This window comes from Brachypodium distachyon, chromosome 1 (assembly GCF_000005505.3).
Source record: "Brachypodium distachyon strain Bd21 chromosome 1, Brachypodium_distachyon_v3.0, whole genome shotgun sequence".
Classification (NCBI taxonomy): domain Eukaryota; kingdom Viridiplantae; phylum Streptophyta; class Magnoliopsida; order Poales; family Poaceae; genus Brachypodium; species Brachypodium distachyon.
Window position 1 is genome coordinate 49482533 of NC_016131.3, and position 27219 is coordinate 49509751.

Genomic DNA, 27219 nt, shown 5'->3' on the forward strand with positions numbered 1-27219 from the left:
GAAAATGTTTAAGGACAGTTAAAATAGCCAATGCTCTAATTTCTTTCTTCTTTCACTCCAGTGAGAAGAAGCCATAAGACAGCCAATGATCTAATTTAATGGCATGGCCGTTCATTTACAGCGTATAAGATGGTACCAAAAATCATTTGGGACTTGAGCAGTGACTGCCTCTCATGAATCAGCATGCTTCTGCAACAGAGTCCACTTGTTATACTACTTGCTAGTGTACACTAACAGTGTCTTAAATTCATTGTACACGTTTATGCAGCTCTTCTCTACCCAAGTCCTGGATTGAAACCTGATTTACTGAAACAATTTGGGAGCACTGCGGTGTTCATAGCTCCGATTTGCCAGATTTCGTGGGCTTCTTGGCTTGCCACCATTTTTTAACCACTTTCGACACCTTGCTCACATGACCTTTCAATTTTTTGCCTGTATCTTTGATCTGTTTCACAACCTGTTCTTTAATATCATTCTTTTGTGGAGGCTTATCTTTTAGAGCTTTTCCCTGGAAGGAGTAGGGTAGGTATAATTAAACGCTAAAAGTTCAAATCGACATATTTAGCTGAGAAGTTGTGAAACTTACCAGGTTCTTGGGAAAGTTATCTTCATCGTCTTCGTCATCATCTTCATCATCATCACCTCCAGCACCAAAGTTGTTCTGCATTAGATCGTCTCTAGAGTACATCTTCATGCTTGGGGCTCCCGGAATATCCTGTCATCATTAATAGTGCATTGTGCCATTTGAATCTTCCTATGTACATGGATAAAGCTGCACGTATTACTTCCAAAATACTTACCCCCATTGATCTCATTATCTTCTCCATCTCGGCATCTTTTGATGGCTTCGCAGCGAAGGGTTCTCCAGGTACCCGATCCTGCAGTTTTTACAATTCATGAGTCAGAAAGGACATTCAAATATTAATATATGCAAAAGTCTCACATCTGGCTGCTTAGCAGCACGCAACTACCTGAGCGAAACATCCAAGCAGGCACTATAATCAGGTCATAAATAATGCAATAAATTCTTTTACTGTTTCAATTATATGGCTGAAGTTGCTATCCTACTTTTCTTACAATAAATAACAACTTTAAGAGGCAGAAACAAGATGGTGAATGCTTACTTTTGGAACTGATGGTGGATCCACAGCACATGCTTTGGTAATATCTTTGCACACAAATTTCACCAGCTGATCAAGTGAAGGCTTGTTTGTGTAAACAAACTCAGCAACATCAGTATCAGCATACCCCATAACCTGCAATGGATATTGTTCAACTGAGCACAATTTGACATAAAATAAATTGAAACAATGGTGCTACCTTATTGCTTCATAGATATTAGAAATTCTGGAAAGAAAACTTCAACTAATTCCATGAACACTTAGCCTAGATAAGCCATGATTTATTCCAGGTGACTATATCATCATAACATGATAACATCATTTACTCCTCAGAGATGTTCAGGCCATGAAGTATCATGATCATCTAGAAGAAGACAAGAACTTACAGAAGCATTCATAAGTTCTAGATAGTACAAACACATAATAAACTAGGTGAGCATGGATCTTCACCTCCTGGCAAGCACGCTCAATGGTCTTGCATTCAGAATTACAATGCCCTTCCTCATCTTGGTCAACAAGCTGCAAAATACTTTGGTGCATTAGGATGCGAACTGAGATGGTGCATTTGTGTAGGTTTCACACATTAACCGCAAAGCTATGACCAAGCAGAATGAGACACCCCATCACTTTAGTGTGAGTAGTGGCGTACATATAACTCATATTAACTTGGAAAGGCGCTACTAAGTCTACCTATTGATCGTGAGTCTTGTTTGGACCAAAAGTTCCAGTAGTTGTTGTAATTCTAATTTTAGGGGATTACAACTAGCTATGTGTAACAGCAACAATGTATTAACCAAAAGCCAAAATCAAGGAAGCCTTTAAAAAAAGCAGGACATCCACAACAGATTCAATTACATAACTGAGCGAGAACAAGGAAAGGCCTAGAATAAAACCATCCCGTTCATACTGCCATTTAGATTGTTAATGTGCTTGATTACCTTCTAGCTGCATCTGAACAGTTCAGTTACTTGTTTTTTCCGTTACTACTATGTCTGGACTGTTGATCCGGATAAATGTGCCGCAGATTTGGAAACAATTTTAGGCTGCTGCACAGCTGGTTCTCAGACAGCCAACTAGGGGAATTTCGTCTTTGCAGATTTACCCAGCAGTCCAGCACCAAATTAAACGCACACGAATCCGCATCGACTCCAGGCAAAAGACAAAGGGGTGGCACCAGCAGATTACCTCGAGCCTGTCGCCTTTCTCGACGATGTCGATCCGGAGCATCCAGTCCGCCTCCTGCTTCTTCAGGTTGCACACATTCTCCGCGATCTCGATGATCTCGATCTCCGGCACCTACAAACGCAGCTCACAACCTTCATCAGCACATGATTCACCCCCAAGCAGAACCCCGTCCAGGGAACCAGATGCGTCGGGAACTAGCGGTCACCTTCTTGGAGGGCGATAGCGCCTGCTGCTTGCGGGCGACCTGCGCGGAGATCTCCCTGGCGATCCGCTCGCAGACCTGGCACCGGATGTACGGCACGTCCTCCCGCCTCGCGGCCGTCGCCGGCTTCTTCGGCCCCGCCGCCGCCGCCCCATCCGCGTGGAGGACGAGGAGGACGGCCGCTACGGCCAGGGCCACCACCGCCACGGCGCTTCCTCTCGCCATCTCTTCTCCGGTAGCAGTAGAATTTTTTCTTCTTCTTCCTCTTCCGCAGCAGCAGCTCAGTGGCGGACTTGAAGCGGTGGCGGGTGGGATCTGGGCCGTCAGACGGCACGCGGGCCGCGTGATCGGACGGCATGGGAGGCGTGATTGGCCGGCCAATGGGAGAGGGCCACGTCAGATGCCTGACGTGGTTTCGCGTCGGAGTCGTCTGGGGCGTGACTTGGATCCGGTGGCCGTCATGGGCCGACGAGCCTGTTGGGCCGGGCCGGTTAGCCACGGCCCGGTTGATGACGAACCAAACTCCTTGTACATTTCAAGTCTTTCTTTCGCTCAAAAAAAAAAATTTCAAGTCTTTCTGCAAGTGAAAGCCAGCAGCACCAATCTTTATCCAAGCCATTGAGGCCAGCCGCGTTTGCAAGCTGATCAAGAACATGTGCATCCAGAGCCTCTTTTCGATCTTGTCGGCCAAGGGCTGGATCTACAACACAACTGCTAGTAGATGAGTTATGAACAGAAAAGGAAATCTGAAAATTCCCATAGATACCTGACCTGAAAGAGTGATTGCAGGTTTGTATTCTCCCTGATTGACTGACTGATCGTCCACCTTATATCTCAGTACAACTGCTACAAAGACAATATAGCTCATATGCATCGGAGAAGAGGCATTCATCTTGGTGATATCAAAGGCAATGTAATGCTGCTTGTCACTACCATCACAGTCGGCAATGGTTTCAGCAGCGCAGAAATCCCTTTCATCGATCCCCTTCTCTTCCTGCAGGGAAGCGCTTCTGTTCTTGCCTTCCTAGAGGTAGCAGATAGACTGAAAGTTGGTCTTACAAATCGTTGAATATGTGAGAGCATCCTAAATTTACCTCATATGATCTTCAAAGATCTTATGTGAAGGTCTTCACAGATTTGATTTGCATTTTCGAATACTTTGCAACAGACCCATACAACCGAAGCTTTAAATTGTGTATATATTTCAAAATTGATAAGCACATTATGTTATTATGCAGAAATAGACAAGCAGAGTAACATACTCTGCTTGGGACAGAAGCAGACAAGAATTCTTAGGTTGAAACAGACAGGCAGAGTATAAACACTGGGACAGAAGCTCCAAACTGTTACCTACTTGAAATGTCAATTGCACTGAAAGCATCAATGATTAGGCATTGGTGACAGTATAAGCTAGCTGTGAGCTTACACAATGGTTACCCACAATTTATGAACTCTTCAAAATCAGCTAACAGAGATTGACCAACACAAGACAAAATTAAAATTCACTTTGAACAGAGCAGAAGTAAAATGGCATGTTCATTTGAAATCGAAATCAAGAAATGAACTGGAAAGCTGACTTCGATTTTGAAAAGAGCAAAGATCTACCAACAGTAACAAATGAAATTTTCGCTGTGAACAGAGCAAAAGGCAATTGACACATTGCTCATTTCGTTTACCTAATGCATTTAAGATCAGAGAACACTTTCAGAACAATAAAAAATAAAAATCTCTTATATGCACATTCTTAATTTCCGTTGCCCCGGCTAAATATTACACCAGCATAATCACAGAAACAGGGAAATAAACAGATAAACATCAGAAGGACAAATATAGGATCAGACAGTAGACAGATAAACTTTCCATTTCTTCTCATTTCAAGAACTTGCTTGCTACAACAGAACAGGGAACCAAAGATAGCAGATGACACCTCATATCAACACAACCAAAACAACCAGATCCCCAGCCACATCCATCTACCAACAACAGCATCAGCACCAACCCGAAACTCCTTACGCCCTCTCCCCACGGATGCGGCGAGCAAGCTGGATATCCTTGGGCATGATGGTAACCCTCTTGGCATGAATTGCGCAGAGGTTGGTGTCCTCGAAGAGCCCAACCAGATACGCCTCGGCGGCCTCCTGCAGGGCCGACACGGCGGAGGACTGGAACCGGAGGTCCGTCTTGAAGTCCTGCGCGATCTCCCTGACGAGCCGCTGGAAGGGGAGCTTGCGGATGAGCAGCTCCGTGCTCTTCTGGTACTTGCGGATCTCGCGCAGCGCGACGGTGCCCGGGCGGAAACGGTGGGGCTTCTTCACGCCGCCGGTGGCGGGCGCCGATTTCCGGGCTGCCTTCGTCGCCAGCTGCTTCCGTGGGGCCTTGCCGCCGGTGGACTTGCGCGCCGTCTGCTTCGTGCGAGCCATGGAGGAGGGGAAGGGGAACGCTAGGGTTTGGGTTTGGTGATAAGAGGTTCGGGGGATTTGAGTTTTGGATGGGAGGGTGAAGGGGAGGCTGGGGCGTTTATGTAGGAGAGCGGGGATCTGAAACTTTTGGGCTGGGAGAGGCGCGAGGAAGGAGACGAAGGGGTTTGGAGCGTTGGATCGGTGAGGGATGGACGGCTGGGATGGGGTTGAGGGGTTAGCACGCGGATCGTGTGGGGTTCGATCCGTGGGGAGGGGGTTGGAGGGATGTGATTGGCTGGAGTTGTGGTGTGGTGTGGCGCGGATCCGTGGGTGGGGTGTTCACGCGTTCTGATTGGCTGACGCGCTTCGGTGGGGCCGTAGCGGTTTGCCCGGTGGGCTGGGCTGGGGTATCGTGGGAAACAAAAACAAAGCCCGTTTTGCTCGGCTGGGGCCTGTGGAGATTCCGACCTAATTGATTTAATTTGCAAGATTTTAAAAAAATAACGGTAAAAACTTGCCAGGCTGCAAAGTTATGCCGACTTCAGATTTTACAGTGTTGATTGCATTTGCACCATAAAACATTTCGGGTCTGCACATAGAAAAGCAAATATCTTTTCCAACAAACACCCAAGTGAATCAAACAACTCAAATACTACAGTAGTACAAGTTCCTTCGGATTATTTTGCTCCAGTTTTTCTGCGAAAATCCTTAGGATTACCGTGCCCAACCAACATTATGTCGTCACCCACCAGCCATCGATGCGCCGGCTCCACGACAGCAAATGGATGGCCAGATGAAAGGAAGGTAGGACCGACTGTAAACATGATCCTTTGGATTCAGTCGATGAGGCACAAAATGAGCATATAGATCAAAGAATCAACTGGTACATGTAAAAAAGAAGAATCAATCGGTGCTTTAAAACTAAAACTAATGCAGGTGTTCTTATTTGTTACCGTTGCGGTAAAGACACACATTCGGTGGCTAATACATGATCGATCGTCGGTATACAAGTCTTTTCTGAAGAGGATGCATGAGAGCTCAAAAGGTCATGGCAATGCACTCCTCTCTTACGGCCGCGAAGAGGTCCGAGTTCAGGTATCTCTCGCCCCCGCTCGGGAACATGGTGACAATCATCTTCCCCTTGTTCTCTTCTCTCGCCGCGACCTAAAGATGCATTTTGGTTCGAAGGTTACTCAACACCACAGAAAAAATGATAGTAATAGAACTCAAACAAAATGAGAACAAAGTCAATTAGACAGGAGATGTGATGACCTTTAGGCAAGCTGCGAAGTTTGCCCCAGAAGATATGCCCACAAGCAGGCCCTCTTCCATTGCCAACCTCCTCGCATTCGCCATCGCGTCGCCAGTGGTCACGGTGACCGTTTCATCGATGACCGAGGTGTCCAAGACCTCAGGCAATAGTCCTGGTCCTATTCCCTGGATTTCATGCTTGCCTGGCTCCCCACCTGAATAAAGTCCAACGGAAGTGTCATTGTTTCTGAAGCACTATTTTGTTGTTGTTCCAGTGATTTTAGTTAGAGTACTCGCACACAATCTGAAGCAAATGTGGAGCCAATTATCTGGACCACAGATTTGAATCAAGGAGATTCTACGAAGCAAGATTTTTTGTTTGTACTTATCTGCTACTCCCTCCGATCCTAAACTGTTGTCGAAATATTACATGTATCTAGACGCTTTTAAAAAATAGATATATCCATATTTGGACAAATTTGAGTCAAGAATTTAGTATCAGAAGGAGTAGCTAACAAATGAATGCAATCCTTTTCCGATGAAAGGGAAACATTTTCTAAAAAAATATGGCTAGTGAAACTAATCAGCTGACAAGCAACCGACCACCGTGGTGGGAAAAGTAGTGATCCATTTTATAGAAAATATTAGATGCCAAATCATTTTGCACATTCCCTACAAAAATATTCCAAAAGGTATCATTTCACACAATAATCTGTTAATATAATTTCATGGAGCATAGAAGCACTGAAATTACTTAGCTGGCCCTATACAGCGATTGCTAATTGCAAGGGCCATGGAGTAATGTATTTACAAGAAAGGGAAAAAAGGAAAAGGCCAGGTCTCCAAAACAACAGCACCGGAGACAGGGACTACCTCTCTCGTGCTTAAATTTAACGACGTCTGATTTTCGTGCTTGAGTTTAAGAGATGACAATTTACCTGAAATGACTGCACTCTCTGTAGGCTCTACACAAATGATCCTCACATTTGGATTTTGCATCTTCAGATACTTCCCAACACCAGATACCGTACCTCCTGACCCTGAACCTGCGACAAATATGTCCACCTTGCCAGCAGTATCCTTCCAAATCTCAGGTCCTGAAATTTTCAATAATAGGTCAATAAGGATGCACTCTTCTCTTCTGAACATAAAGTGTCAACTCACTTTGAGACAGTACCAGTCCATCTAACGTGTGCGTCAGGATTTGCTGGATTCACAAACTGATAAAGAACATGAACGTTGGGTAATTCCTTCTTGAGTTGTTCGACCTTGTCGACCATTCCCGGATAGCCGAGTGCTGGATCTGCCATTTGATCACACCAAAAAATCAAGATCACAAATACAGATCACACAGATTGGCCAGTGTAAACTATTCAAAAAAAAAAAGACCGGCCAGTGTAAACAACACTGTGCAAGGAAAACTAGACTTAAAAGAGAGGATGTAAGATTTTATTGTTCTTCAGACAAAGGAAGCAACTAAAGGAAAACTATCTATCTTTACCGGTTATGAACAACTGCATATCTTCTGCCATTACCCGTTATGAACAACTCAGCACCCATGTATCTCAACAAGATCTGCTTATCAAGCGAGTACTGGCCCGGCATCACCGCGACGAACCTGTATTCTTTGCGCAGAGCAATGAGGACCAACCCTAGCCCCAGATTACCGCCCGTCGGCTCAACTAGAGTCGTTACACCAGGCGAAATCAGCCCTTTCTCTTCGGCGTCTTCGATCATCCTGTAGAAGGAAAATAAAGTTTAACACTTGCCATAAGTTTTGGCTTGCCATAGGAAATGGATTCTGCCAGGTGCAAGAATATATAGTAGTACTTGACTGCCATCTTAAATTTATGCTACCACCATCAGTGACTAGCTGATCGACTAGCACAGACAAAACTAGCACTTGTTCAACCATCATCAGTTCCAACAAACAACAGAGCTGGTGGCTTGGTCAGCTATAGAATCTACTTCACCTTTTCAACTAGCACAGACAAGACTAGCTCTCTAATCTAACCCCAAGTTCTGTTAGCAGAATCGAGCCTGATTAAAAACAAGTTTTCCGAGAGATTAACTAAAACAAGTTAATAGCAGTACTACCTCAAAGCGCTGCGATCCTTGACGGAGCAAAGCGGCTGGTAGGCCTCCATCTTCCCGACAATCCGGGCATCCAAGCCGTCCTTTCCAGCGATCCGCTTCAGCTCGATGAGCGGCGTCCACCCTATCAGCTGAAAAAATATATATCAGCCACCTGTAACCAGGCCTTCAAATCATGGCTGACAGACAGGAAAGGGGATTGAAACGTATAAAAGGGGTATTTTTATTTTGCCTGGGTGGCGTCGGAGGCGATGTGTTCCTGCCCGATTGCGCCGTCGCTGAGCAGGGAAGGAAGCCCTCTCCTCGCAGTCCCCTCCTTGCCTGGCGGCGGCGCCAGGATGCCGCTGCAGTGCTGCTTGGTCGACGGGCGCTTCCCTGCTTCTTGGCTTCTCAAGGGGTGAGGATAAGGAGACAGGGGCAGCTGCGCAGCGACGACCGACGACTGTGCCCTGCAAATTGGGACTTGTTTCCCCCTTGAGGTCGTTGCATTGCAGCAGGCCATGGCTGTCAATTTAAGGATCTTTTTGCCGCCGTCGGTTTCCCCCTTGAGGTCGTTGCAGGCTTTTGCTGCTGCGCTCCTCCGTGACGAGACGTGTTCATCATTTTCTAAGATCAATGATAATATCATGAGTAGCTGGTAATCTATAACCAGTTTAATATCCAACATAATAAAATAGTTACTTATAAACATGTACTAGTACTTTGTACTTTGTAAATGTTTGGTCTCACATTCCAATCTCATAGAGTTTTCATGAGCTCATGCCGCAGCTGACTATTAACTTATACTCGCACATATAATTTACAAAGTGAGTAGTTTGGTCTCGCAAGGTTTGTTCGTCGACACGGCGAGGTGGGTCAGGTATATCCTTATGTGGTTGCTCTTCCTTGTCGTCTTGAGATCAACAACTCCTTCTCTCGAGTGAGCGTCTCTATCTGTCGACGGTGTGGTGTCCTCGAACCAGGACAAGGGGGTAGACGCTCTGTCTCCTTGTTGATGAAAGATGGCATCAATGTCTTCAATCGTCGTGTTTTTAGTTTTTGAGCTTTTTTATAGTACCCCGAAATCGGCTTAGAATGTCAATTTTCTTTGATCTAAGAGCTCAGATTAGTTGGTACTCCTTGATACTTCGATTTAGATGTGTGGATTATCATCGAAGCACAAGACACATTTCTCTCCTTCTCTCTGCCGATCCCAAAAGTAACACGTTAGTTCTTATTTGTTGCCGATGTGGCATTTTAATTTCTTCGAAAAGGAGGGCAATCCGCTGGTCTCTGTATCGATCGATGAACACATCCATCATTCAACATACATGTCTAAAAAATACAATAAAAGTAAGACAAGCAGGACACAATCACGTGTCCTCCGGTCTAAGATATGCGTGTCGCCCAAACCGGCTGAACAACTTTCGTGCTACCTTCTCTAGTTGGTTACACCGAGATTCCAAGCAAGATCAATAGGTCATGGCAAGGCACTCCTCTCTTACAGCGGCAAAGAGGTCCGAATTCATGTATCTCTCGCCCCCGCTCGGGAACATGGTGACAATCATCTTCCCCTTGTTCTCTTCTCTCGCCGCAACCTAAAGATGCATTTGGTTGGTTCCAAGGGTTAGTCAAGACCAGAGAGAGAAATGTAACATAACTCAAATAAAGTTACTATATTGCCCTTTGCTTACTATCATTCAAATGCAAAATTATCTTCTTGTCGAACCAGGTTTCCACATTTTCCATTACCATAACGGAAACAACAAGTACAGCAAAATGAGAACAAAGTCAATTAGCTAGGGGATGTGTGGACCTTTAGGCAAGCTGCGAAGTTTGCCCCAGAAGATATGCCCACAAGCAGGCCCTCTTCCATTGCCAACCTCCTCGCGTTCGCCATCGCCTCATCTGTGGTCACGGTGACCGTCTCATCGATGACCGAGGTGTTCAAGACCTCAGGCAAGAACCCTGGTCCTATTCCCTGGATTTTATGCTTGCCTGACTCCCCTCCTGAATAAATGCCAACAAAGTGTCATTGTTTCAGTTTACAAAAGAAAAGTGTCATTGTTTCCGAAGCAGTACTATTTTGTTGTTGCTCTAGTGATTTTAGTATCTGGCACCACACAATCTGAAGCAAATGCGGAGCCACATAGTTATCTGGAGGCTGGACCACAAAATTTCAATCATGAAGATTTGACGAAGCACGATTTGTTGGTACTTATGTGCTACGTAACAAATGAATGCAATCCTTTTCAGATGAAAGCGAAACATTTTTCTATAAAAACATGACCAAAGAAACTAATCGGCTGACAAGCAAACGACAAGCAGAGTTACAACTCTGTGGTGGAAAAAAAGTACTCCATTTTGCATATTCTCTACAAAAAGTATCATCTCACACAATAATCTGTTAATTCAATTTGATGGAGCAGAGAAGCACTGAAATTACTTATCTGGCCCAATACAGTCATTGATGATGATTTCCAAGGGTAAAGAAGCATGTGGTTACTGTTTTTGTTTTTCTTTTTTGTGGAAAGGATTGTCGTTTCTGCCATTCGATTAGATAGAGAACAATTTGTTTACAAGAAAAAGGGCAAAAAAAAGGGGTACCTGAAATGACTGGACTCTCTGTAGGCTCTACACAAATGATCTTCACATTTGGATTTTGCATCTTCAGATACTTCCCAACACCAGATACCGTACCCCCTGACCCTGACCCGGCGACAAATATGTCCACCTTGCCAGCAGTATCCTTCCAAATCTCAGGTCCTGAAAATTTGGACAGATCTCTAAGAGCTAGCTTGCAACAATAGGTCAATAAGGGGGCACTTTTCTCTTCTGAACATAAAGTGTCAGGTCATTTTGAGACAGTACCAGTCCATCTAACATGTGCATCAGGATTTGCTGGATTCACAAACTGATCAAGAACATGCACGTTGGGTAACTCTTTCTTGAGTTGTTCGACCTTGTCGGTTATTCCCGGAAACCCGAGTGCCGGATCTACCATTTGATCACACCAAATGAGCAAGGTCACAAATACAAATCACAGAGATTGGCCAGTTTAAACAACACTATAAAAGGAAAACTAGACTCAAGAATTACTCAATTAAGATTTTTCTTCTTCAGACAAGGAGGCAACTAAGGTGATGCAATCTATCTCTTTTACCAGTTATGAACAACTCAGCACCCATGTATCTCAACAAGATCTGCTTATCAAGCGAGTACTGGCCCGGCATCACCGCGACGAACCTGTAACCTTTGCTTACACAAATGAGGACCAACCCTAGCCCCAGATTACCGCTAGTCGGCTCAACCAGAGTCGTGACACCAGGCGAAATCAGCCCTTTCTCTTCGGCGTCTTCGATCATCCTGAAGAAGAGAATAAAGTTTCATATCTCCCAACATTTGCCACAAGTTTTGCTAAGGAAATGTATTCTGGCAAGTGCAAGAATATACAGTACAAGTACTTTGACTGCCATCTTAAAATTTTGCTACCATCATCAGTGGCTAGCTAGTTCACTTCCAACTAAACAATAAAAGTGGTGGCTTGGACAGCTGAAGAATCCACCTTAGTAGCTACCTCACTTGTTCAACTAGCACAGACAAAACTAATGCCAAGATTTGTTAACAGAATCGAACCTTAATTAAAAAGTTAATAGCAGTACCTCAGAGCGCTGCGATCCTTGACGGAGCAAAGCGGCTGGTAGGCCTCCATCTTGCCAACAATCCGGGCATCCAACCCTTCCTTGGCACCAATCCGCTTCAGCTCGATGAGCGGCGTCCATCCTATCAGCTGAAGAAAACCAAAACCAAAACCAATTTGCTCTACATCAGCCACTCCTCCTAATCCACCTTAATCTCAGTAAAATCATGGCTGCCGCCGGAAAGGGGATTGAAACGGAAGATTTTACCTGGGTGACATCGGAGGCGATGTGTTCCTGCCCGATTCCGCCGTCGCTGAGCAGCAGCGAAGGAACCCCTCTCCTCGCAGTCCCCAACTCCTCCTTGCCCGGCGCCATGGATGCTCCCCTGCTTCTTGACTTCTTGGCTTCTCAAGGGAGGACAAGATAAGAAATTAAGGATACGGAGACAGGGCTGCGCAGCGATGACCGAGACCGGCGACTTAAATTGGGGCTTGTTTTTGGAGCTTGGAGGCGGATGCAGCAGCAGGCCATGGATGTTAAGTTAAGGATCAAGAGCGTGTCTTTTTTCTTGCCGCCATCTTCTTGTCCCTTGAGTCCCACACCAACCAGTGGACTGGGGATGAAAGAACGACTGTGGCCTGCAAATTGGCACTTTGTTTTTGAGGTCGTTGCTGGCTTTTGATGAGACATGTTCATCTTTTTCTAAGGATTGATGTTCGTACTCCGCGACGGCGATCGAGGGATTGCCCACGTGGAGTGATTGCGAGTGGTTCGTGAGAGCCGATCGATGATGACAAGGACCTCGGAGGAAGAGATCGACGACTGAGAGTGCCGGCCAACTTGGTGGTGTCCTAGTGGCAATGCAGTGAGACTCTGGGATTGAGCCAACAAAATACAGTAGTCAATTAGCTTGATTTGACAGTTTGACTCCGGGAGGTAGTAGAACGCGTCAGAGCCTCAGAGGTGAACGCGCTGCCGGGGGATATTAGACACAGATTATCATAAAACATAGGCTGGCTTTGCTGTCGATACATTTCGTCAAAGATAGATATAGAAGTCGAAAAAAGTTGGTAAGCCAAACCGAAAAATAATCGAATTTTGATTGAAAAAAAACTGGATTATCATAATTCACATCAATTGCTGAAATCGGCATTAATGCACAGCTAAAGTTCAGATGTGTATTTTGTGATTGAATTGAGTAAGTCAAGCACAATTACTTCTGAGAGATTTTGTAACGGACACCTGCGTTAGCCCTAGTTTAGCATATTTTGGATCCTCAGTTCCTCACCGAGTTTGGTTTGAGACGTGTTTCCTGCCTGTTGAAACAAATTATGTAGTCTCTTTCCATCAGTTTGTACTTTTGGTTGAGATGGCTACCCAATCATGGTATCAGAACAGGAGGTCAGTTCGGATTTTGGTTGAGATGGATAGAACATGCCATTCAATATTGCTCGGTATTTGACAGAACGGCGTGTGTTGACAGTACCTAGCGCCCCGCGAGCCGCTCCTGCGACTCACGGAGCGATACCCTGCCGCCACCCCCAACCACCCCCTCCTCCACCCATCCCTCTCCCTGCCGCTGTCGGTGGCGGCTGTCGGCCGGCCCGCGGCGGCGGCAGGGCCTTCCAGCCGCTGCCATCCCATCTCCTCCTCTCACCCCTCTTCCCTCCCCTCTCTCGCGCGTGTGGCGGCATGTTTCCGGCGACAGGGGCTAGATACGCGGCGGCCTGGGTCCGGCTCACTGAGGTGCTAGCATGCGGTCCTCGCGCGGCGGCCCGGTCTGCGACGGTGCAGCCATGACTCCGGCGGGAGGGCTCCGACCGGTGGCGGCGTGGGCGGCGCGGGCACGGGGGCCAGCTTCGCGGCGGCCTGGGTCCGGCTCGCGAAGGTGCTGGCGCGCGGTCCTCGCGCGGCAGCCCCATTTCGGCGGCAGCGGCGCGGCCGCGACTCCGACGGGAGGGCTCCGACCGGTGGCGGCGGGGGCACGGGGGCCAGCTTCGCGGCGGCCTGGGTCCGGCTCGCGAAGGTGCTGGCGCGCGGTCCTCGCGCGGCAGCCCAATTTCGGCGGCAGCGGCCCTGCGGCGGCGCGGCCGCGACTCCGGCGGGAGGGCTCCGACCGGTGGCGGCGGGGGCGGCGCGGGCACGGGGGCCGGCTTCGCGGCGGCCTGGGTCCGGCTCGCGAAGGTGCTGGCGCGCGGTCCTCGCGCGGCAGCCCAATTTCGGCGGCAGCGGCCCTGCGGCGGCGCGGCCGCGACTCCGGCGGGAGGGCTCCGACCGGTGGCGGCGGGGGCGGCGCGGGCACGGGGGCCGGCTTCGCGGCGGCCTGGGTCCGGCTCGCGAAGGTGCTGGCGCGCGGTCCTCGCGCGGCAGCCCAATTTCGGCGGCAGCGGCCCTGCGGCGGCGCGGCCGCGACTCCGGCGGGAGGGCTCCGACCGGTGGCGGCGGGGGCGGCGCGGGCACGGGGGCCGGCTTCGCGGCGGCCTGGGTCCGGCTCGCGAAGGTGCTAGCGCGCGGTCCTCGCGCGGCAGCCCAATTTCGGCAGCAGCGGCCCTGCGGCGGCGCGGCCGTGACTCCAGCGGGAGGGCTCCAACCAGCGGCGGCGCGGGCATGACTCCAGGTTCGGCATTTTCTTGGTCCTGCGAGCGTTGCTGCTGCTGGTGCTGCGTTGTTGGTTGGACGTGCTCCGACGTGCGTCGCTGCTGTTGCTGGGCGGCAGGCTGTGCTTTTGAGGGTCTGGTTGGAGGTTACGGGGGGTCTCGGGAGATGGCTCAGGAGGCGTGCTTGGTACGTGCCGGCCGGCTGGGCTGGCCACACGTGGTTGGCCGGTGCCCGGAGGGAGGAGGGTGTTGGTGTGTGGCCTGATGTGGTCGCCAGCGTCGTGCTGCAGGTTGTGCGTCGCGCTCCTCTGTGCCCATCCGACGGCACCCCGTGCCTTGCAGCTGGCACTTCGCCGAGCTCTAACTTGGGGTGTTGTCGTGTGCACTGGTAACTGCAAATCTGGGCGTTCCAGCCGCGGGTTTGGGTTGGCTTGTGCACAGGCCATTTGGGCCATGTGCCAACTCCTTCGGGAGTTGGGATTGTGGCCGGTGCGTGCGCCATGTTGTGCAGCGTGTGGTAGCCTTTGATGGTCGGACGGTGGACCATCCAGGTTCTTACACTTGTGCGGTTGTCGGTGTTGCTTAGACTTTGCTGTTGTGCGGGTTGCCGCGGGTACTTTTGTTTTGTCATGGTGCTCCGGGCGAAAGCCTAGCCTAACCTTCTTTGGTGCCGACAACGGCGACGCTCTCGGGCGTCGTTCCCTCCTTGGTGGCGTCGTCGAGGAGCCTCAACCAACCTCCATCCCCTACGGTCCAATCCTTCGGGTGAAAACCTAGATTTGGCTAGCCAAATCGGATGACGGCGGCGTTGTTGACGTCGCTCCCTTGCTGGAGGCGTTGTTCTTGGAGGAAAAACACTTGGCTGGAGTTTGTTCCCGCGGAATATGCCTTGGCTCCAGCAAGCAGGCCTTGGGCACATTGACATCGGGCAAGCGCGCTACCTTGGACAGCACGGTTAGTGGTTAGCGGAGAATCCCGTGCTGCGGCATCTTGGTCGCATGGGTGCACTCGTCATGTATCGACCGACGAAGCTGGACATTTGTTATGACCAACAGGGGAGCGGTGAGATATGGCGGCGCAATGTTCGGGACGAGCGCGATGATCGGCGGCCCGAGGCTTCTGCAGTTGACGAGACGCCTCACGTGCTTGTCTTCGAGTTCTGCGAGACCGGCGGGCCGCGGCACCTTCGATATCTTGTACTTTTGTGTTTTTGGCATTTAGGCCTGTGATTGTTTGGTGGCGTTGGTTGTAATGATAGTTTAGCGGTCGTTGGTCGTGTTCTTGTTTTGAGTGATTGGTTGTGTTGGCTTGTTCGTGGGCTAGTAAATACTTTCTTTCTATCAATGCATCGAGACGCAAGCTTTGCGTTTTCTCAAAAAATATTGTCTTGGGGTCCTCGACCTTGAGAAATTCGGGCGTGCTCTGTGCCTTCGTTGGGAATGGCTTCGGTGGACGAGACCGGAGGAATCTTGGATTTTTTTTTCCGCCTCTCCGCTCACTGATCTGGACATGAGCGTCTTCGCTGCTGCGACCACTATCACGGTTAGGGACGGCCGCTTCACTAGCTTCTGGAGCGATGCTTGGCTGCATAGGCAGCGCCCAAGGGACTTGACGCCTGCCCTCTTCAAGCTCGCTCGCCGCAAGAACCGCTGCGTCAGGGCCGCTAGATGGTAGTTCAAATGGATCGCCGATGTTGCGCATGGTATTACCGCTGGAAACCTTCATCAATTCCTTCGGCTTTTCATCCTTTTAGATGACTGCGCCCCCTTTGGTGGATGGTGATGATGCTATTCGCTGGAACCTCACCTCTGCTGGCTGCTACTCGGCTAGGAGTGCCTACCGGGCACAGTTCAACGGGCTTATCAGGGTGCCCCTGGACTGCATTGTTTGGCGGATTTGGGCACCAGAGAAATGCAAATTTTTTGGTTGGCTTCTCGCGAGGGAGAGAATTCCTACCGCTGATTTTCTAGAGCGAAGGAACATCTCAAATGATAAATGGTGCCCCCGTGTCGTTCCGTCGAGGAATCGGCGGCGCATATCATTTTTGACTGCCGTTTCACTAGAGATCTTTGGTCTCTAATTTCTCGATGGACCGGGAGGATGTTGTTCCACCCCACCTCCTGACTCCAAGTGAGCTGCGTCAGAAATTGGTGGCCGGAGAGATTTGATTTGGCCAGACCGTTGGGGAAGAAAGTCGCGAAGAGCGTCGCTTCTCTTACTTTGCTTACTATGTGGGAGACTTGGAAGGAGAGAAATAGAAGAATTTTTCAGAATGAGAGTCTTTTTCCCTCGGCCGTGTTCATTCTGATCAAAGATGAAGCTGCAGTTTGGGATCGTGCGGGTGCTGACCTTGGCGAACTTTGTTCTGGACCGGACGATGTCCCTTGAGTGGTCTTTTTCTTAGTCCCTGTAATATGTTTTCCTCCCCCTCTCTTGTGTTTTTTTGTGTGTTTGATGTACTCTCCCGGGATTGATCCTTTCAAACCCTTCTATTTGCAATAAATGACACGCTGCGGCTGTTTCGTCAAAAAAAAATATTGCTCGGTATTCCGGTGTTGAAACAGGGGTGGAGCTAGGTGTTGAGTGCCGGGTCAAAAAATATATAATTAGTGTTAATTATACATAGTTTTTGATGGTGCACCAGGGATTAGCAGCAGCAGGACACCAGGATGATTTTATTTTTGTTAAAATTGCATATACGTGTGTGTGAATATTAAAATTGTGCACATGGGTATTTTTTTCCCTAGCTCCGCCCCTTTGTTGAAATATAAGTGAATGGTCTTTTTTTTTCTCATCAATTTGACCATTTGGTGAACTGATTCGGTGCATGCAAATCTGCACAAAGATTTTCGGTTTCACCTGTAGACCCATCACATAACTAAAGGTTTGTTGAAACAGAACTCACATTATTGGCAATCACTATGATCTAGGCAGGTGTATCAACACACAAGCCATGCATCATTACTTTGTCCATTGGTATCAAACATATCCTCCCATCTAGAATGAGTTACACGAGATCAAAAGGTCATGGCAATGCACTCCTCCCTTGCGGCTGCAAAGAGGTCACAGCTCATGTACCTCTCGCCGCCGCTGGGAAACACGGTGACAATCATCTTCCCCTCGTTTTCTTTCCTCGACGCCACCTATAAAAAGCATCCATTTCGGATGATGATATATAAGCAAATATTGGAAGAAACAAACAAGTGTTGGTACAGGCAAAGAAAGATACTAGTCCGGTGCAGAACCTTCAGGCAAGCTGCCAGATTAGCTCCGGACGATATGCCCACGAGCAAGCCTTCCTCCCTTGCCAGCCTCCTTGCATTTGCCATCGCATCCTCTGCATTCACCGTGATGATCTCGTCGACGAGCGAGGTGTCCAGGTTCTCCGGCACAAAGCCTGGGCCGACTCCCTGAATTTTATGCCGAGCAGGCTTGCCACCTGAAACAACAATGTGTGTAGAATTGGTCAATCAAATTGTGAAGATCGAATTACTGTGTCACAGTTCATTTGTAAGTTTTCTTGTTTTCCAGAGCACTTGATCGCTCGATGCAATGATTATTATAGGAACGATTTGGTTGTGGCCGGGCTGACCTGAAATGACCGGACTCTCAGCAGGCTCAACGCAAATGATCTTCACGGATGGGTTCTTCATCTTGAGATACTTCCCCACGCCAGATATGGTGCCTCCTGTCCCTGAACTAGCCACAAAGATGTCCACCTTGCCCCCCGTGTCCTTCCAAATCTCAGGCCCTATGTGGCACAAAACCAACACTACTAAATCAGGTCCTGTAACATTGTTGGCGCTGAATGAATGTTTTTGTGCCAGTTCAGTGCAGTTTGAGTTTCTAGATGTCTCGTAAGTAAACTAGGCCACATTTTGTAAGCAAATACATGTAGGTACAGTGCCTACCGGTCCATGTAAAGTGTGCATCAGGATTTGCTGCGTTGGTGAACTGATCAAGGACGTGCACGTTGGACAGATCCTTCTTGAGCTGCTCCACCCTGTCCACCTGCCCTTGAAAGCCAAGTGCAGGGTCTGAAAAAACAACAAGTCAACGAGTAATTTCAGCCGATCTCCGTGGATTGACGAGATGTGTGTCTCCTTGATCACCTGTTAGAATCACCTGGGCGCCGAGATATCTTAGCAGGATCTGCTTGTCGAGCGAGTAGTCGGCGGGCATGACGGCGACGAAGCTGTATCCCCGGAGCGCGGCGACGTAGGCCACGCCGATCCCCAGGTTGCCGCTCGTCGGCTCCACCAAGGTCGTGACGCCGGGGACAATGGCGCCCTTCTTCTCCGCGTCGTCGATCATCCGCAGGGCGCTGCGGTCCTTGACGGAGCACAGCGGCTGGTAGAGCTCCAGCTTGCCGACGACCCGGGCGGCCATGGCGTCCTTGCCTTTACCGGTGATCCGGTTCAGCTCCACCAGCGGCGTCCATCCCACGAGCTGCAAAAGAAAGGGGATTTGAGTCAACTAGAACAGGCAAATTAATCTTGGAGGATGAGTGTTGTTAGAGATCAGCCAGCTGACCTGGGTGATGTCGGAGGCGATGTGCTCCTGGGTGTCAGCAGAGGGTCTGAGCAGAGAGGGAACCCCTCTCCTGCCTTCGTCTTCTTCCTCCATCCCGGATTGGCACCTGAAGAAAGAAGAAGATCTAGCTAGAAGTGCACAATCGGATGAGAGCAGTTCTTCACGGAGGGCAGCTCCAGTAAGTGGACTGCCGAATTGGCACTTGCTCTTGGAGGTCCAGGTCGTTGCAGGAGAGGCTTTCAGTGGCCGTTTTTAAAAAAGATAGAAATTTGTCGTTTTGCCGCCATTGTTTTTACCTTTTGAGCCAGACACCATCCAATATTCAAGTACACCGGTATAGCCTTAGAAAAAGGAACGACTAGCCCGGGTTGTCTTTTCAATTGCAAAGGATACGCAATCACCTTTTGCCTTGGTAACATATTGACAGATTGGGATTGATTGTTCGTAATATCGACGCTTCACGTTGGAATATTTATCCTCTTAGCAACGAGCTTTTTTTTTTAACGCAAAAGCCTCTCTATTAAGTTGAAATAATGGTGGTTACATCCTCAATCAAGAGAGGCAGAATGCTAGGAGGGGGGGGGGGGGGGGGGGGGGGACTAATAGGCTCAAACTTAGCCAATCTAGCTAAGTGCTAACTCATGTGCTACTCTAGCAACGAGCTCTTTCGGATGCTCACATATGGAAGGGATGTCAGTTGAAAATCTGAAGGGAACGAGTCGGATCAGCCAAACAATCCGCGATTCCCCATGGAACATTGCACCCTCCATGTTAATCTAACCAGTACTTTTACAGACAAGGCAAAGATACACATGAAGAACAAAAACTATCTCAACATTATTCATCTGTAAAAGTGTGCAGGCAGGCACTAAAAAGTGGATTGAAGGTCTATGAAATGCCCAGACCCGTTATCAGCTCACGGTACAACATTTATAAAGCAGCACCACGAGAAAATACAGTCCCAGATGTTAGGTCGTTGGAGATTTCTTTTGCAGCTCGGCGCGAGATTACTCCAGGAACCAATTTTGCTATCTGACAGTGCTAACAGAGTTTATGTTATGGAAATCGACTCCTCGGAATCTGAGCCTGCAGATTGAGAAAAGCCAATCTTTCTGTTACCACCATGATGCATCAATAATTCATAATAAAACGTTGACAAAAGCTACACGGCAAATTGTCTATTCTCCGGATTCTTATGCTGTAAGCAATGCATATTGAATTACTGATGTGATGATGTGAGGTTAACAATAAAATACTTCAGTTCAACAAGGCAAATCCCCATAACTGCCTTGAAGAACACTCCAGTATGAAAGATGGATTGTTAAGACAAAACATACTATTTTATGAAAGTTATGGCATGCTTGGGGATCATTTCAGCAATGTATTTAGCGATAGCTTGGACTGCTAATCAAGAAATCAACCTTCAGTCAAAAATCAAGAAATCAATAAGGAGAGCATATATCCACAACTGACGCCAAGAACCTAGATTTAATTGCTACTCCCTCTGATCCATATTAATTGTCTCAAATTTGCCTAAATATTGATGTATATATGCGTAAAAAGCGTCTAGATACATGTAATATTTCGACAACTAATATGGATCGGAGGGAGTACCATTTTCTGTTGGCTATGATCAGCTTAAATAAAGATGTGCGGACTTGAAATAACATAGGTCACATGATGGATAGAGTAGTGACCAAAAATACAAGTTCAAAGAAATTCCCACTGCATATCACTGCATGACTTACAAATACAGTGAAACCTCCCCTGTAGGATTTTGAGCTACGGCTGTCATATATGACCTAATTAAGCACTACTGCGAGGCCAATCGAACATGAAATTGTAGACCAATAATAGCATGGGATACAATCACATAGTAAAATATGATGCAGTGCGTGGCAACACAAACACAACTACAAGTCCACAATGACAGTTTCAGTCAACCATTGCTCTGTTATCCACGCATGTCCTAAGCTCCTAACCTTAACAGAGCATTCTGTACTCCCAGCCCCTTTTGCTGCCTACAACTACAACACAATGCAGACTACAAAGATGTTTAATGTCACACTCTGTGTAAACTACACTATCCAAAATAGGGTTAGCATACTAGTAGAGCATTAGGATGCAGCAATTCAATGTAACCAAACTACCAAAGCATAAACATGGTTTTTTAGCTTAGCTTAGCTACTGGTGAATCGATTTCAGATTCATATTAGCATCAGTCCCCCCATAGAAGTAGTACTAGAACCTCTAAATTTTTCTGTAGCAGGTAAGAATACTAATACTAGAAGTAGCACAACTTGGAAGCGAGCAGTGGAGCACCCACCTGGCGGCAGATCGGGCGCGGGCAGGTCGGGCTCCTCCTCGCCGTAGATGTCGCGAAGGCGGGCGGCGGTGATGGGCGGCTCCGGCGAGGCGGCGAGCGCGAAGAGCTCCTCCCTCCAGGCCCACATGGCGGAGGCCATGGCGGAGTTGGCGGCGCAGAGGGACTTCTTGCGGGCCTCCAGGTGGTCGAGCTCGCGCTGCTGCTCCGACGACCGCACCGCCAGCACCACGAACGAGCCCAGCAGCAGCCCGCTTATCACCTTCTCCCGGTTCTCCGACAGCTTCGCCCTGATCCCCCGCAACGCCGCCGCCGCCGCCATCGCTCGCTCGCTCTCGCTTGCGCCGAGACGCCTCGGCTGGATCGGTGGCTATAAGCCCAAGCAAGCCCGGCGGCCCCGTGGGCTTCTGCGGGCCGCCTTGCTAGCCGGTAGGAGTGAAGCACTTGCATACTGTTTTTTTTTTGTTAAACTAAAAGAACTTCCGAGGGAGCCAGAAAATCGGTGCCAATCGATCTCTGTTACGGTTCCTAAGAGAAACACTAGCCGCCTCTTCCAAGAAATTTCAATCTCCAGCGGTTTTCCTCCTCATGAAGTCAGTGGTTCTCACGACACGTCTTTTCGGGTTGCTAGTCTTTTTTCTTGTGGATTCATCGACAGAGAAGCAGTTTTACAGTTTGTCTTGCAAAGGATATTATCCCGGTCATGACGCGTTCAATAATCTTAGGTACTCACCGTTTGAGGTGGGCGGCTCATGCGGCTTTTTAAAATCTCTCAGGTTAGTTCAGCTTGTGCAAGCATGGTATTCTGCTATTTTGTCAACGAATACGTGGAGAAATATCGAGATGCGAAGGATGGATCAAAAGAAGTTTACTTCGAAGGACTACAATGAAGTTTTTAGTTTTGTTGAGTATTTTTGTTATTTGTGTTCATTCGTGTATTGATCTTTTGTACTTTGTCTTTTGATTCAATAAAGCCATATCGTTGCTCTAAAAAAAACTAAAAGAACTTCCATTTGCATCTATACATTTTATATACGGAAAAAATATTAACTGAATATAGGAAAATGGCTCGATTTGTCCAGAAAATATAAGTAGTAATATTCCGAGCAATTGCTTCGAAGTTGTCTATTGTTATTTTGATGTGAACATGTTTATTTTTGGGTAAGAACAGACAATTTCTCTTGTCGCTTTTTCTTTACTCCATTGATACTTTGTCTGTGGCAAAAGATATCGAAATTCACTAGCTTTGGCTATACCACGAACTATTTTTATATGCGACATACATCATGATATATTTTTCGTATCGTGAACATTTTTTTACAAATTTGCTCCAGCCAGAAGTTGCTCAACGTAGACAAACCAAGCATTCCGTTAAACAAGAAAACTACTGCGAAACTCGAGAACAATTTACCCCAATCATGCACACGCAATCAAATGAACGAGGTGATGACCCAGTGAATAGTAAAAACTTTTCCACGATAGTTCGGAGATAATTACACAACCATAGATCCTTCAGGTACCATCCAATTGCATATAGCCAGAACATAATACGCTAACATTGTCCAACCCTCGGACCATCCACAATCACTGCACCAACAGGCACGCAGCCTCACCGCCTAATATAGAATCATGACTACGGTATTATCGACAATACGATCTCACCAGCACACATCAAAACCAACAAACTACTGGGCAGTTCAACGGAAAATACTGCATGGACCAACACTAGCAGCGGATGAAAAAGCACCAGAATGATTCTACTGCTGCTTGCACTCTGTTGGTTGCTCGGCGTTCGGTTGGGCACCACCCTTTGACGATAGCTGCTGGAGGATATACCATGAATTACAAGATAAATAGCATGACCAACTGGAACCGAAGTGTTTCAGATTAGTGTTGAACTTGTACCTTTGATTTGCCTGCCGGCTGCTTTGACAATCACAAAGGAAATGTATTAGCAAGGTAAATTCTACATTGTAATGTTTCAGCAAGTAGAAATAGGTACACTACGATGGCAAGATAAGATTACCTTCTTCTTTGGTTTGCTCTCTTCTTCCTCATCGTCTTCATCCTCATCTTCATCCTTGTCCTCATCTTCGTCACCATCTTCATCATCATCATCATCTTCTTCTTCTTCTTCTCCGTCATCATCTCCATCTTCCATATCCCCAAAATCCTCAGCTTGCACAGCCTCACCAGTGAACCAAGAAACAGCATGAGGGATGATCTTCTCCTTTATGGTTGTCCTACAAGTCAAATTTTAACAACAAAATTCAGCAAACAGGCCCTATGCCATAAACAAGAGCATAACATCACAACGTGTGATAAATACAGCATTGTATGGAAGATGGTGACAAACTGCACTTACCCAATGTCATAATCATGTTCCATTTGACCCTGAAGCTCATCAGCCTACATCACAGATTGAAAGAACAAGTTTAGTGTGAATTGTGAACTGTGCAGAGCAAGATCTCTCCAAATTAAACAAAAATCTTAAACTTACAGTATCTTCATCAATGTCCACTTCATCTTCAGGTAATTGTGGAGGGTTGAAAAAGTTGAAGAAGCTCTCGCATTCTTCAGTTTTAGTAATAGGCTTCGCATTCTTTGAACCTTTCTTGGGTTTCTTTTTGAGAATCTTCTGTGTAAGATTTTTCCCAGGATACCACTCAATTTCAGTCCTGCAGTACACATTATGTGTGAGGTTAATAATGCATGCACATACTGGTACCGACGTAGGATGGAACACGAAAAGAACAACAAGGTAAAGAAATACCAACCCAATTGCTTTCTCCAAAATCGGGTCATCGTCATCAACCATGTGATAGGTTTTTGTAAGAACAGAGTTCTTGAAGAAAGGGTTTGTATTAAAGACAAACTCCAGCTTGAAACCCCTCGGGTCGTCAATTCTAGACCACTTGATATCTTTTAGATATTTCAAAGCAGCCTCATCACGCTCTAGGATCTAAGGTTGATCAATAATAGAGTCAGCGATACTTTGAAGCCAAAAGAAACAGAACAATAACATAGCACACTCATAACTACCTCATCAGTCAGCACTTCATTTGTTTTCATAGCAGTGAGCCAAAAATCTGGGACACCTTTAGCTGAAAAAGGTTTAACCATAAATCAGAACGGAAATTGCAAAGAGGAAGAGTAAACTATGATTTGATACCATCTGAATCTTGCCCCTCAGCAGCCTTATCGCTGGTCGGTTCTTTAGCAACAGTATCAACCTCCACAACTCCATTTACAATGTCATGCCTCTGAAGAAAAAAAGAAACAAGAAGATGAGAATTCAACAATTTGCCACTGGATGAAATGGTGGAAGTTAGATCTTCTCACATAGTTTCACATAAAATGGTAGTATCAAATATGACGAAAATGTACCTTGGTGTACAATGGTTCATACAGCTTTTCGTACTTCACTTCAAGCGCAGTTCGTTCCTCAAAAAACTTTGCCTCAATCTCATCATGTTGGCTCTGAGTATTACAGAAACAAATATGGTTCATTGATGATATACCAAATTATAGGAAGTCCAACAATTATGCAGTAGAAATGGTATTGTGCAGAATTCACAGAGTGAACCGCCATAGATAATTGATATGGTATAGGAAAGAATGGAATAAGAAAAAGTTATGGTTGACTGCACAAACAGATGACAGGAGATGGGAGTGATATGAATGAAGTAGCTTGCCTAAAGATGGGCTACATAAATTCAACAATACATGCTGGCAAGAATAATTGCCAGCAGAGTCTTAATCATCTGATCCAGGAGCTTAACCGAACAACTGTTTGTAGTTCTAAAACAGACCATCCGACATAAATAAAACTCCTCCCAAGCATTGTATAAAATACAGAAGCTTGTGTCATTCTTACCTTGAGGCAAAGACATTACATTAGGTAATTCCACGTATTAGCACTGAGATTTGAATGGATACTTTAAAAGGTTACATATGTCACGTAAATAAGTTTTATACTCCCTCCGTCCAACAAAGGATGTCTCAACTTTGACTAAATTTGAATGCATCTATACACTAAGTCATGTCTAGATACATCCAAATTTTGACACACTTGAGGCATCCTTTGTTGGACGGAGGGAGTACATCTAATTCTAGAGCTAAATTTGCAGGCAACAGGACATTCTGATTGTAGATACTCATGGTATACAATGTAAATTATGTATTGAATGTTGAATCCCACAGATATCTTTCCAGTTCATATGTCATAGACTGTCCTATCTTCTGTTTACCACTGAGAATTTAGTATTCTCATTCCTTGCTTCACTTGTCAGAACACAAGTATGAATAGGACTCGCCTATAGAGAGAGTGCTAAAATAAAAGAGGGAAACTTCTTAAATATTGAATACAAACTAGATGAGTGTTAGGTGCCATCAAGAATTAATGCCAGTCACGCTGCATCAAACGTACTTAAAGGAACATCTCTACTTGTTCAATTCACAAGAACGTTCTACTTTAAACATTACACCACAAGTTTTTTTCCATATCCCATAGCAGTGAAGTAACTAACAGGACTTGAACTGGTAAATTTTACACCGGATATATATAGTCACAAAGCATACTGATATGAATATATGATGCAAGTTGAATTGGACTTTTCAATGTTGCTCGTCAACCCAAATTACAATCAAATCAAGAAATGGAAAGAGATGGAAAGCTTTCTTTTCCGTAAGAACTTAATGCGGCCTAGTCGTTACAACCCATCAACAAGGTGTAATCCCTTAAAGAGAGTTTAGAATATTCACATTACTTGGATTAAAAAGGAATATGATAACATTACAGAAATAAGGGTTTAATCCCCACAGTAATTGCATCTACCATTAGCAAAAGCATAACCATTTCATATCAAGACTTCAACAGGTAGATAAACTTGCACAAGGAAATCGGCAAAAAAAAGAAAACAATAGGACTTAGGGGATGCTACTCAACCTGAACGCCCCTCAAAAACTCGACACGCGTCCTGACATTGGGCGAGAGTGTCTCGAGCAAGTCCGCGTGTCCGGCCAGGCTCTGCAGCTTGTCCTGCAACGGGATCAGATCAGAGAAACGAATAACTCGCAGTAAATGGCCCCCGAAAATTGCCGCCGACCATCACAAGCCAACGCAAAATGACCAAGCGCACCAAAATCAACCCAAAAACTGCGCTCGCAAATGACTCGAATCAACGTACCTTCAGGGCATTGACGAGGCCGGCACGGTCCTCGGCGGTGAGAGCTGTGGGAGAAACAGACCAGGCCGCGGATCGGTTAGGGAAACGGGAATGGCGAAGGGAAAGGACTCGTCGGGGGCCAGGCTTACCGGCGGTGGCGGCGGGGAGGGAGCTGTTGATATCGGAGAGGCCGAGGTTTTCCTTTTCGCCGCCCATCGCTGGAGCTCGGTGAGGCCTGCTGGGAACTCGCCGCCGCGCCGCCGAGGAGAGGAGGAGCCCTAGGTAGTGCCGGGTTGGGCGGCGAGGAAGCGAAGAGAGAGAGCCTAAAACCCTAGCCTCGGGGTATAAGAAGGAGGTGAGGGCGTTTGCGTTTTACACCCCCGGGAATTGTCAGGAGCTAGAAGAAGACCGATGGGGATTATCCCGAAATTTGCATGACTTTGTGGACTTATTTACAAAATAAAACTTTCTTAATATTTCCTCAGAGGATGTATCGACTTTGACTAAATTTGAATGTATCTATACACTAAATCTCTAGATACATTCAATTTTTGACAAACCTGAGACATCTTTTGTTAGCCGGAGGGAGTATTAAGTTTGTTTAGGTATCATTTCGGCGTAATATCACAACCACGCCGTTCGTCACGAAAGCTTTTACCTCGTCATCTCGTTAACCTATTTATTTTTGTTTATGTACTCTCTCCGGTTGGATTACGTGCCACTGAT

At 46.9% G+C, this 27219-nt stretch overlaps 7 protein-coding genes across 12 annotated transcripts; all 7 read right to left on the reverse strand.

Annotated features, from left to right (window-relative positions):
- Window positions 1-61: 61 nt before the first annotated feature.
- On the reverse strand, window positions 62-2775 carry LOC100845828. The gene is made up of 7 exons (XM_003557134.4): window positions 2512-2775; window positions 2307-2417; window positions 1572-1640; window positions 1125-1256; window positions 801-878; window positions 587-715; window positions 62-508 (listed from the first exon to the last, which is right to left on the reverse strand). The coding sequence occupies exons 1-7, from the start codon at window positions 2731-2733 to the stop codon at window positions 335-337; spliced, it is 915 nt and encodes a 304-aa protein (XP_003557182.1). The 5' UTR covers window positions 2734-2775; the 3' UTR covers window positions 62-334.
- Window positions 2776-4302: 1527 nt separating this feature from the next.
- LOC100846743 (histone H3.2) lies at window positions 4303-5017 on the reverse strand. The gene has a single exon (XM_003557137.4). The coding sequence runs from the start codon at window positions 4926-4928 to the stop codon at window positions 4518-4520; it is 411 nt and encodes a 136-aa protein (XP_003557185.1). The 5' UTR covers window positions 4929-5017; the 3' UTR covers window positions 4303-4517.
- Window positions 5018-5408: 391 nt separating this feature from the next.
- On the reverse strand, window positions 5409-8851 carry LOC100843619 (cysteine synthase, chloroplastic/chromoplastic). 4 transcript variants are annotated; one of them, XR_729714.3, is made up of 8 exons: window positions 8485-8851; window positions 8256-8383; window positions 7694-7896; window positions 7336-7461; window positions 7097-7255; window positions 6180-6373; window positions 5861-6071; window positions 5409-5721 (listed from the first exon to the last, which is right to left on the reverse strand). XR_729714.3 is itself a non-coding variant. In XM_003561129.4 (7 exons), the coding sequence occupies exons 1-7, from the start codon at window positions 8752-8754 to the stop codon at window positions 5946-5948; spliced, it is 1206 nt and encodes a 401-aa protein (XP_003561177.1). In that variant the 5' UTR covers window positions 8755-8851; the 3' UTR covers window positions 5441-5945. The 4 variants fall into 4 exon arrangements, 2 of the variants coding, with proteins under 2 accessions (XP_003561177.1, XP_024315695.1); XR_001405316.2 differs by having other exon boundaries at window positions 5409-5787; XM_003561129.4 differs by having other exon boundaries at window positions 5441-6071.
- A 654-nt stretch (window positions 8852-9505) lies between these two features.
- LOC100846131 (cysteine synthase) lies at window positions 9506-12557 on the reverse strand. Its single transcript, XM_003557135.4, has 7 exons — window positions 12140-12557; window positions 11894-12021; window positions 11395-11597; window positions 11103-11228; window positions 10839-10997; window positions 10048-10241; window positions 9506-9829 (listed from the first exon to the last, which is right to left on the reverse strand). Exons 1-7 carry the CDS (start codon window positions 12245-12247, stop codon window positions 9704-9706), a joined length of 1044 nt encoding a protein of 347 aa, XP_003557183.1. The 5' UTR covers window positions 12248-12557; the 3' UTR covers window positions 9506-9703.
- A 4758-nt stretch (window positions 12558-17315) lies between these two features.
- LOC100821133 (cysteine synthase) lies at window positions 17316-19244 on the reverse strand. Of its 2 annotated transcripts, none has more exons than XM_024459942.1 (6): window positions 19003-19244; window positions 18582-18918; window positions 18381-18506; window positions 18062-18256; window positions 17715-17908; window positions 17316-17612 (listed from the first exon to the last, which is right to left on the reverse strand). In XM_024459942.1, exons 1-6 carry the CDS (start codon window positions 19093-19095, stop codon window positions 17487-17489), a joined length of 1071 nt encoding a protein of 356 aa, XP_024315710.1. In that variant the 5' UTR covers window positions 19096-19244; the 3' UTR covers window positions 17316-17486. The 2 variants fall into 2 exon arrangements, with proteins under 2 accessions (XP_024315710.1, XP_003557187.1); XM_003557139.3 differs by having other exon boundaries at window positions 18062-18220; window positions 19003-19241.
- A 455-nt stretch (window positions 19245-19699) lies between these two features.
- LOC100843927 lies at window positions 19700-21766 on the reverse strand. Its single transcript, XM_010229787.3, has 2 exons — window positions 21329-21766; window positions 19700-20088 (listed from the first exon to the last, which is right to left on the reverse strand). The coding sequence occupies exons 1-2, from the start codon at window positions 21645-21647 to the stop codon at window positions 20054-20056; spliced, it is 354 nt and encodes a 117-aa protein (XP_010228089.1). The 5' UTR covers window positions 21648-21766; the 3' UTR covers window positions 19700-20053.
- Window positions 21767-22760: 994 nt separating this feature from the next.
- On the reverse strand, window positions 22761-26821 carry LOC100821844 (nucleosome assembly protein 1;1). Of its 2 annotated transcripts, none has more exons than XM_003557142.4 (12): window positions 26643-26821; window positions 26515-26558; window positions 26274-26366; window positions 24713-24805; window positions 24498-24588; window positions 24368-24429; window positions 24103-24287; window positions 23826-24003; window positions 23691-23734; window positions 23352-23568; window positions 23231-23248; window positions 22761-23145 (listed from the first exon to the last, which is right to left on the reverse strand). In XM_003557142.4, exons 1-12 carry the CDS (start codon window positions 26707-26709, stop codon window positions 23083-23085), a joined length of 1155 nt encoding a protein of 384 aa, XP_003557190.1. In that variant the 5' UTR covers window positions 26710-26821; the 3' UTR covers window positions 22761-23082. The 2 variants fall into 2 exon arrangements, with proteins under 2 accessions (XP_003557190.1, XP_010228090.1); XM_010229788.3 differs by having other exon boundaries at window positions 22761-23148.
- Between the last annotated feature and the right edge of the window lie 398 nt (window positions 26822-27219).

Coding starts and splice junctions, on each gene's coding strand:
- LOC100845828 (XM_003557134.4), bottom strand. CDS start 2,733: ATGGCGAGAGGAAGCGCCGTGGCGGTGGTGGCCCTGGCCGTAGCGGCC. Junction 2,418..2,511: donor CGCTATCGCCCTCCAAGAAG/GTGACCGCTAGT, acceptor CTGCGTTTGTAG/GTGCCGGAGATCGAGATCAT. Junction 1,641..2,306: donor AGAAAGGCGACAGGCTCGAG/GTAATCTGCTGG, acceptor AGTATTTTGCAG/CTTGTTGACCAAGATGAGGA.
- LOC100821133 (XM_024459942.1), bottom strand. CDS start 19,095: ATGGAGGAAGAAGACGAAGGCAGGAGAGGGGTTCCCTCTCTGCTCAGA. Junction 18,507..18,581: donor CGCCCAGGTGATTCTAACAG/GTGATCAAGGAG, acceptor TTGTTTTTTCAG/ACCCTGCACTTGGCTTTCAA. Junction 17,909..18,061: donor TGAGAGTCCGGTCATTTCAG/GTCAGCCCGGCC, acceptor TTGTTGTTTCAG/GTGGCAAGCCTGCTCGGCAT.
- LOC100846131 (XM_003557135.4), bottom strand. CDS start 12,247: ATGGCGCCGGGCAAGGAGGAGTTGGGGACTGCGAGGAGAGGGGTTCCT. Junction 10,242..10,838: donor AGAGAGTCCAGTCATTTCAG/GTACCCCTTTTT, acceptor GCATTTATTCAG/GAGGGGAGTCAGGCAAGCAT. Junction 9,830..10,047: donor ACTTCGCAGCTTGCCTAAAG/GTCCACACATCC, acceptor ATGCATCTTTAG/GTTGCGGCGAGAGAAGAGAA.
- LOC100843619 (XM_003561129.4), bottom strand. CDS start 8,754: ATGGCCTGCTGCAATGCAACGACCTCAAGGGGGAAACAAGTCCCAATT. Junction 8,384..8,484: donor TCGCCTCCGACGCCACCCAG/GCAAAATAAAAA, acceptor ATATTTTTTCAG/CTGATAGGGTGGACGCCGCT. Junction 6,374..7,096: donor AGAGAGTGCAGTCATTTCAG/GTAAATTGTCAT, acceptor GACTTTATTCAG/GTGGGGAGCCAGGCAAGCAT.
- LOC100846743 (XM_003557137.4), bottom strand. CDS start 4,928: ATGGCTCGCACGAAGCAGACGGCGCGCAAGTCCACCGGCGGCAAGGCC.
- LOC100821844 (XM_010229788.3), bottom strand. CDS start 26,709: ATGGGCGGCGAAAAGGAAAACCTCGGCCTCTCCGATATCAACAGCTCC. Junction 23,735..23,825: donor TGGACATTGATGAAGATACT/GTAAGTTTAAGA, acceptor TCTGTGATGTAG/GCTGATGAGCTTCAGGGTCA. Junction 23,569..23,690: donor GAACATGATTATGACATTGG/GTAAGTGCAGTT, acceptor TTTGACTTGTAG/GACAACCATAAAGGAGAAGA.
- LOC100843927 (XM_010229787.3), bottom strand. CDS start 21,647: ATGGCGGCGGCGGCGGCGTTGCGGGGGATCAGGGCGAAGCTGTCGGAG. Junction 20,089..21,328: donor CGCGCCCGATCTGCCGCCAG/GTGGGTGCTCCA, acceptor CTCAATCTGCAG/GCTCAGATTCCGAGGAGTCG.